This window comes from Camarhynchus parvulus, chromosome 10, assembly GCF_901933205.1.
Source record: "Camarhynchus parvulus chromosome 10, STF_HiC, whole genome shotgun sequence".
Taxonomy (NCBI): Eukaryota; Metazoa; Chordata; class Aves; order Passeriformes; family Thraupidae; genus Camarhynchus; species Camarhynchus parvulus.
The window spans coordinates 8,514,586-8,523,593 of NC_044580.1; the positions used below are offsets into that span (position 1 = coordinate 8,514,586).

Sequence of the window (9,008 nt, forward strand, 5' to 3'; positions counted from 1 at the left end):
GCGGTGTTTAGGGCAGTCCTGATGGGCTGAGGAGCAGCTGATGCTCGGAACTGCCTGGCACGGCCAGGATGCAGGAGAGGTGTCCCGTGTGCTCTGCAAATGACACCCTTGGCAGGGCTGTTCTCAGCCGCTGTATCTAACACCAGCAGTGTGCAGGGCCCGGCCTTTGCACCATGAAGGTCCTAGTCCTATATTTTGCCTATATGCTCATCAAAAAGCAATGGTCACTGCATTTGCTGCGTAAAATACTCACCCCACGACCCTGAAAAACCTCTATCTCATTTGATGAAAAGAATACAGGTTCGGGCGGGCCACTAATGTGGAACAAAAAAGCCAAAAGGCATTAAAACAAGTATTTGAGAGCCAGCAGCCGGTAAGTCCCTCCGCCGCCCAGCGAGGCCCGCAGCAGTGCGCCGCTGATGTCTTTCCAGGGATGCGGGCGGTCCCTTCCCGATGGGAACGTGCCCGCTTGGCCCCGCCCCGGAGGAGGGGAGCCCAGGGCGGGCCGGGCCGGGCTGGGCCGGGCCGGGCCAGGCGGAGGGGCCGCCCCGCCTCTTAGTCGGCGGCAGCTGCTGCTGCTGCTGCGGGGCCGCCGCCGTGGGCAGCCGCCATGCCGCGCTCGCTGAAGGAGGAGACGGCGCTGCTGCTGGAGGATTACTTCCAGCACCGCGCCGGCAGCGCCGCGCTGCCCTGCAGCCCCACGGCGGGCACGCTGCGGCGGGCGGCGGCCGAGCTGGAGCGGCAGGAGCGGCCCTTCTTCCGCTCCTGCGCGCCGCTGGCGCGGGCCGAGCCGCGGGAGGCGGCCGCGCTGCTGGCCAGGGTGGCGGCGCAGCTGGAGGCCGACGGCGGCCTCAACTGGGGCCGGCTGCTGGCGCTCGTGGTGTTCGCCGGCACGCTGGCGGCCGCGCTGGCCGAGCGGGGCTGCAGCGACGGGCCGCGCTGCCTGGCCGCTCACCTGGCCGCGTACCTGGCCGAGGAGCGCGGCGAGTGGCTGGAGGCGCACGGCGGATGGGTGAGCGGGGACGGGGCGGCGGGAGCGGCCTGAGGCGGGTGCCGGGACCCTCACCCCATCCCCGGTTAGCGGGGCAGGACAGCCCCCGGCTCCGGGCAGCGGCTCGTCCCGGGGGAGACGTGCCCGCCTTACTGCCGGCGATGGGCGGGTACCCGGGGGCTGCTGGCCATCGCGACACGCGCTGTGTCCCCGGGGAATGGTGGCCATCGCAACACGCGCTGTGTCCCCAGGGCCATCGCGACACGCGCTGTGTCCCCGGGGAATGGTGGCCATCGCGACACGCGCTGTGTCCCCAGGGCCATCGCGACACGCGCTGTGTCCCCCGGCGCTGCTGGCCATCGCGACACGCGGTGGGTGCTCGCTGGGCCATTGGGGTGCCTGCGGGTGCCCGGGCATGGCCCCGTTGGGATGCAGCCTCCCGATCCCGCAGGAGTGATGCTGCTGGGCCATTGGGGAGCGAGGTTTCCCTTCCCCTCGGGTGCACAGCCTGTGGATTTTGGCGAGCAGGCTGGCACAGGTCCTGTCCCAGGTGTGAGCACAAACCTGTGCCTGTCCTTAAGCACACCTGCGGATTAAGGCACCCAGCCTGCAGACCTGCGGCTCCTGTTCTGTCAGTCCCGAGGCCGGTCAGGTCAGGGCTGGGGAGGAAGGTGTGGGCATTTTATCTGCCCCGAGAGATGCACGCTTGGAGGTACAGCTTTTAAGGCGTTGGTGCAGCTCTGTCTGCGTTTCTGAACAAAATGTCAGCTATCCCACAAAACTGCTCGTTTCCTATTTCCAGTCCTAGTGGAATACTTTGTCAGTACAAATAAGCACTAAAAATAGAAAGGAGGGGAAGTAGCCACTGGTTTAGTTGACTTTTCCAGAGACCAAAATGAACTTGATTTTCCAGTGGTCACTGGTCCATCTGGCCGCTCAGAACAGTGTGGTGGCTGGCTGCAGAGAACACTGTCACTTGGCAAAATTGGCAAAATCCCATTGCCTTTTTGCACAAATCAAAGTGTAAAGAACAAAGTTCCGGAAGAAATTAAGAGTATAACTTGTTTACATAGACATCTGCGGAGCAGAGTTCAAACACGACCATCTGGAGCTGTATTGCTGCCACTTCTGATTATCACAATGATCTGGGAGAGCAGCTGCCAGCTTTGCTCTGTCATAGGTCAGCTCTGAGCAGTGTCCACCTGGCCTTTCCAAGAGAGTGTGTAATCAGTCCCACATCCACCGAGATGGGACTGGCTTTGGCCTCCTCTCTTAAAAGTGGAAATTTCCATATCCTGTGTTTCAGATGCTTTCTGAAACTAAAAGTAGGAGGAACAGTGCTGGCAGCTTCCATCAGAAACTTGCCTAAAAGGGCAAAAATATGTAATGACACACTGAGCATCTCAATAGGAAGTGTCCAATTGTCTCTTGAGCTAAGTGTGCAAGCACTTGTAGCTACTCCTTTCTGTTGCCTTGTGCAAAAGCTCTCCCAAAATGTTTTTGCCTGTGCCCAGGGCAGTGGGTTTAGACTTCCATGACTGGAACAGAGACTTCTGCAGCTGACAGAGGCTGAGCCGGGAGGGTAAAACTCAAAGGCTTGGTAAAGAAACCCAGTTAACTGCGAGCTAAACAACTGAGTGTCCTTTCTGTTGGTGTTGCAGGATGGCTTCTGTCGGTTCTTTGGCAGACCTGGCTTGGAGGCGGCCGAGCAGAGCAGCACCATCGGCAACGCCATCGTGGCGGCGGCGGCGGGCATCGGCATGGCGGGGCTGGCGTTCCTCCTGGTGCGGTAGGACACCGACGCATCCTGCCCAGGGAAAGTACTCTCAAAACTGACAGTTTACCAGATTTCACTTTATTTTCTATAGAACAGACCCTCTAAGAAGAAGTCTATATTTTTAAACTGGCTCAGAAAACTGCCTCACCAAATCCTTGGCTATAAACTGCTTCACTCACTACCCCGTGACGGCACAGACAGATGTGTACTAGAGCACTATTTGTGCATGTTCAAAACCCCTTGTCTCCAAACATCCTCTGGACTTTCTTTTTTGAAGGTGTGACCTAAACTTTAGCATGGTTCATGTACTGTAACTTCTGAGTGCTTGGTGTTATGCTAGGAAAACATTATGGTGGGCTTGCTACTAAACCCTGTGTTCAAGACCTCTCATTTACGTGGAGGCAAGTTTGGAACCCGCTTTCATTAATGCTGTAAAGTGGGCGAACCTTGACTGTGATCTAACGTGGTTTATGGCTTCAAACGTGGTGCACAGCACTTGTAATCAAAAGGCAACGCATTTGTTCATTTAGGGCAGTTGGTGCCTGTGATGCTAGAAGCATTAGGGCTTAATGTAACATAAGGCTGAATTCATTACACTACAAGAAGGTAAGTATTGATACAGGATGGCAATGGCTGCAGAACTGGTTCCTACTGAAAGGAAAAGAATTTAAATATTAAACCTTAATTGGTATATTGAAATCCAGTGAAGGCTGGAATTTCTCTGGATTTCCCTTACAAAGTGAGAATTTCCATATATCTTAATATATTTTTGAAGTATTTATCACTGTATAATACTTGTAGCCATGACATCTTTATTTTTGTTTAAAACTTAATGCTGGTTCTCGTCACTGTAGTGTGTATCAAGCGTCGTCTTGTTTTAGTAATGTTTCACTCTGTTTTCAAAATGCTGTGTATTTCTTTCAATGGTTGTACAAATTGCCTTATGTTTCTGGTAGCTTTTGAATAATGTTCCTGGGTTACTCACAACATGTACAATTTTACTATGGTGACTTCAAAGGTGAATAAATGTTGAGTATTTTTATTTTAAAAAACCTTTCTGATTATTAGGTCGGATGGGTCCTGCTGCTCAGACAGTGATTTGGTGGTTACCTGGATGCATCAGTTTATATTCACTGTATTGCTGGTGCTTTGACCAAGGATTTGTGGAGCAGCAGAGCAGTTTGATACCAGTCTCCAGTGCAGTCCTGCAGTCCAAACTAGAGCTGACACAGCCTGAGTGGAAAATCCTGTCCAAAAGGTCCATCTTCAGCATCGTGATCGGAAGCAGCCTGGTGGTTTTGTAGGCCAAAGTTTACTAACATAGGTGGGTGCAATTAGGCTCCTCTGAGAGCTGCTCCTGCTTGTAGAGAGTGACAGAGCTCTTGTTTCTTCCCTGCCAAGACTTGCTGCTGCCTCTCTCACACGTGCATGCTTTTTTACTGGAACTGAAGTTCCTGGTCCGTGTTATGATGACAGCTGTGCAATGTGTTGGTGGATTTCAACCTTCCTGGATTAGTCCTCCTGAGCAGCTGTACTCTTTGAGGGTGTTAGGCTTTCCTCTTTTACAGGCTGGTCTCCTGCCCCTGTCTCCAGGGTGGGGGCTCTGATGCCTGTTCAAGCTGCACGTCCAGTGGGCAGCCGACTTCCTCTGGGGAAAGCTCAGCCTGGCAGCCAGGTCAGCATCCCTGTGGCTGGCAGTGGCCACCCTGCTTCTCCTTCTGTGGCCACTGGGCCTGAGGCAGGCGTGCAGCAGCCTGCTGGACAGAGCAGCCTTGTGCTGGCTGGCCACAGATGTGGGACAGGGACAAAAAGGGGCATTCAGGGGTTGGTAAGTCCCACACAGGCAGGAAGGAGCTGCTGGTCCTCCCCCTCACGCTGCTGGCTCGGAATAAACGTCTGCTTGTTCTCCAACTTCCAGTTCTCTAACCTCCAGCTTGCCTCCTCTCAGCAAGGGGATTAGGAGCCCATGGTGCAGCGCTGTGCTGAGTTCCTCTCTCAGGTTCCTGCAGGGGTGACACCCGTGTGTGGCAGCTGAGAGCTCTGGGTACCTGCCTGCAGGCATCCAGTGCCCTAAAACTTTGTCCACAGTGGGAATGAGCTGGTGGGTCCTGGGAACTGGAAGTAGTTTATAAAATTGGGATGCTTAGAGGGATGTATGATGAAAAGCATGGGCAATGACAGGGCAAGGAAAGCTCTAAACAGAGGTCAAATGTCCCTCCTGTGCCAAACAGAACAAAGATAAAGTAATCTGTATCTTGATTTTCAGTGTAATCTGATCTGGGAGGCTCCACAAAAACAATAGCAGAGAGGATATTTATGCTGGCTTTTACAGTGTGCTCTGGAAAAGTGGAAAAACCCCCAACAAACCCAGCCTGGAAATGCCCTTTAATGGTCACATCAGCTTTTGGTGTGAACCTGACCCTTTGCAAAGTGCAGCTTGAGGAGCATCTGCCAGTCTTTCCTGGCCTGGGAGAAGCTGGGAGTGGGCTTTCTAAGAGCCAGGAAAGCTGCAGGCTGGGTCAGGAGGCTGCAGTGCAGCTCTGCAGGGGCAGCTCTGCCTGGAGCCAGGCTGCTCTGGTCCCTGCTGGCAGCCTGTGCTCAGTGCCCTGGGAGCAGGGGGCACAGCCCAGGCTGCTGGAGCCTGGCACAGATGGGGAGCTGCCCATCCTGGCCAGGGCCAAGCTCCCTGAGCTGCTCTCTGCTGACATGGGAATGTGGGATTGAAGAGGAGAACTTAAATCACTGGAGCTATACTGATTTCAGAGCAGTTCAGACTAACTTACATTTGCATGACTTCTGATTTTTAAAAAAAAACTATTTCAGTTTCAGCCTGACAGTTTGTCTCAATGAAGTAATGCATTTCTCAATTGAAAACTGCTGCTCATCTGCTTTTCTGCCTCAGAAGAGGGAAGCAAGATGCTGCTGTTCCTTCCTTTAAATGCAGAAGGGGAGTGCGTAGGTGGTGTTTGAGTGCAAGGCTGTGTCTGATCCTCAGGGCAGCTTTTGTCTCTCCAGCACTGTTGTACTTCCCGGGCCTGTGGTGGATGCAGCAGGCTCATCCTATCTGCAGATGAGCAATTGCTGCAGGTTCTGCTGGGCCCCAGCCTGCCTCTGCCTGCAGAATCCTGGCTTGCTTCAAGGCTCTGAGTGCTGCCAGGACCTGCACTTGAGGGAAGAGGAGTGAAGGTGCTGGCTGGGCTCTTCCATCACCACTTGTGAGTCCTTCCTGCTGTGCTGTGTGTGAAGCCCTGTGCAGGGCTGAGGGCAGGGGCAGGCAGTGTTCCCAGTTAGCAGTGGTGCTCAGTGGTCTGACAGGAGCTGTCAGTGTTCTCTCTGGTGCTGCACCTGCTCCCTGCCCAGTGCTGTTCTGTAACCACGGGCCAAGGTTGCAGTGCTGTTGCAGCAGCCCAGCTGCTCATTAAAGGAAAAAGCAATTTACTCATCAGCCTTAAGAGTGCTGAACTGGCCAGTGGGTTTCCTTTTGACTTGGAAAAAGTGAGGCACTGTCAGAGCTCCAAAAACGTGAGTTGCAGGCTGGTGTTCTATGGCAGGTGCTGAACTGCTTTGCTGTGGTATGCAAAAAATCTGGTCTGGCACGTCTCACTGGAGCAATTGGTGCTGGTGCTGTGTCCTTTCCTGCCCATGCACACTGCAGGGTGGTACCCAAGCCTGGGTAGGACAGGAGAGCCCTGTTACAAATGACTTAGCAATTGGACAGCCAAAAAACCCCCAGAGAATCACTGGAAAGAAAAAGGTCAAGTGGCATAGCATTTATTCACGTAATTTCACTTCTTGTGCTCATTCTGTTCAGATAATGAAAAGAAACTTCTGGGTTTCACTTCTGTTTCTCCAACTGCTTTCTGTACCAGACTCCAGCTGGGTTGTCCTTGCCAAGAGAAAATGCTGTCATAGCTGGGAAATCACTTGCTTTCAGGTTTAAAAGGCATCAGTGTAACTCCTTCTTAAATGCTGCCATTATTAGGAACACTTACATGTTATCTTCAAACTCTTAACAATTATCCTGTCACTAACTGAAGTTTTTAAATGAGAACAGAGTTAAAAATAAAAGCATAAAATCCTGATTTACTTGAAGTCAAATGCAGGAAGTCTAAAAATCAACTCTCTGCTGGACTGACGAGATCATTTTGTTGGATTTTTTCTCTGCCTGGGCTTGGTCTATTTGTTTAATTCAAATGAGAGGTGAAGAGAGGACCTGGCTTTCTTTGTCAAAGTCTCTTTTCAAGCAGGCTGTGTCTTTCTGCCCAGCCTGTGGTAAGTTTCTAGCACTACAGCCTGGCACTGATACTTGCCCCTTGGCAATCTCATGGTTTCTGGATGCTCACCCAAGCTGGTGTGTGTTGCACATTTCTTAGTTAAGAATTAAACCTGTTAAAATGAGTGCTTAAATTCAGTTGGAGCCATGCTGGCCATGGGGGTGAGTGAAACTGGTGGTCTGTGGTGAGAGGCTGCAGCGCAGGGCATTGGGAAGCCTGTGTGCAGAGAGCCACTGCAGAAACTTGGTGCTTTCTGGATTTAATCCCTTTAATGATCCTGACCTGTGAGTACAGTTCACTTGAGGAAGTTCTTGTGTTTGACCCAACCTGCTCTTTTGTTTGTTTGAGCAGCTCAGCACATGGTGAGTAACAGCAGGAACCCCACACCCTGCTTACAGCATCTGTTGCTGTCTTTTTGTGTTATCAAATGTGGCTGATACCCTTGAGAGGCTGTGTGGGGAAGGGTGGCCTGCTCCATTCTGAGCACAGGGGAGGTTTCTGTGCTGCTTTGCACCTTGGGGGGGCTGGACATGGCAGCTGGAGCTCTGCTCTGCAGCCTGACACCAAAGCCAGGAGTTCTGGCTGGCACTTTCAATTTGCAATGCATAATAGCAAAAGGGCAAAGCCACTTGACTTCATCAAAGGCTGGGGAGAGAGCACTGTTTGTGCTGTGCTACCTAATGGCTGGTTGGCTTCTTCCTTGGAGCTGTTGTTGTCTTCAGGAGAAACCCAGGCTGTTGTAATTCATTTTGAAACATTAATTATGAAGCTTTATGAGGAGCTCATTGGGAACTCCCTAAAACACAGGCAGAGCCGTGTGGCTCAGTGAGGAGCTGGTGCAGGGCACACAGTGGAAACTCCTCTCTCTGGGAGCTCATCACCCAGCCTGCTGGCACACAGGCTGACCCTGCTGCTCCTCTGGATGGACACGGCTGCTTTGTGCCCCCACCAGGGGCTTTCCCCCTGTCCTTAGGCAGAGGATGTGCTCCCCGCTCTGCCTGCTGGGGTGCACCCAGCGCTGCGCTGCCCTGGCTGGGCATGGCTGCCTCTTGGTGCCAGGCACAGGCCCATGAGGGAGTGGCCATAGGGTGCTGTGCTGGGTGCGTGGTGGTGGGGTGACTCTGATGGATGATTCTGATGCGTGAGCAAGAACAAATTCCACCAGCTGTGTGTGAAACAGCCTTGTGAAACGTGCTGGCGTGATCAGTGGCAGCTGGGAGCTGATGGTGCTTGACAGGCAAGGCAAATGCTTGTTTCCTGAGATCCAGCAGAGATTTAAATGTGGAACCTAATTATACTGGGAGCCTACACGTGATGAGGCTCCCTGAGCATTTCATACCCAGGCTGGATTGGTGGTGGTTCCGAGGAGGGGCTGGATTCTGCCTGGGCTGTGCTGGATCCTCACACAGCCCGTGCAAAGGAGCACCACTGGGTGTGACAGAAAAGCCCCTGAGCTTTCTGGCTCTGAATAGTCTGCAAAATGTGCATGGTTTGAATATTTTCCCTTTTTTTTTTTTTTTTTTTTTTTTTTTTTTTTTCTTCCCCAGACACCTACATGCCCTGAAGGACAGAGACCTGCAGTGCCTGACTGGCAGTCCCAGCCTGGGCACAGCACAGGTCACTCAGGGCTGTGGCATGAAGAACCTGCCATCCTTAAGTGTTCTCACTGCCAGTCCTGTAGGCAGCTCCTCTGCCACAGCAGCATCACCCTTCTCCTCATCTAGAAAAGGAAAAATAATTACTCATAGACTCTTTGGAAAAAAAGCACAAAACAGGACAAACCTTGCCTGTGTCTGTTTTTAAATAAAAGAAAAATCATCTGGCGTCTGTGTATTGTCCTTGGTGATGTTCAGAGCAGAACACCTGCCACTCTGAAACCCTTCCAGGTTTCCTGGCTGCCTTTTCCAAGCAAAGTCCTGCTCCATGGGAGGAAAAGGTTACGTGTGGGAGTGAGCAGGGCAGAAGA

At 52.6% G+C, this 9,008-nt stretch overlaps 1 protein-coding gene across 1 annotated transcript; it reads left to right on the plus strand.

Annotated features, from left to right (window-relative positions):
* Positions 1 to 535: 535 nt before the first annotated feature.
* On the plus strand, positions 536 to 3,820 carry BCL2L10 (BCL2 like 10). The gene is made up of 2 exons (XM_030955348.1): positions 536 to 1,012; positions 2,653 to 3,820. Exons 1-2 carry the CDS (start codon positions 611 to 613, stop codon positions 2,782 to 2,784), a joined length of 534 nt encoding a protein of 177 aa, XP_030811208.1. The 5' UTR covers positions 536 to 610; the 3' UTR covers positions 2,785 to 3,820.
* The last annotated feature ends 5,188 nt before the right edge of the window (positions 3,821 to 9,008 follow it).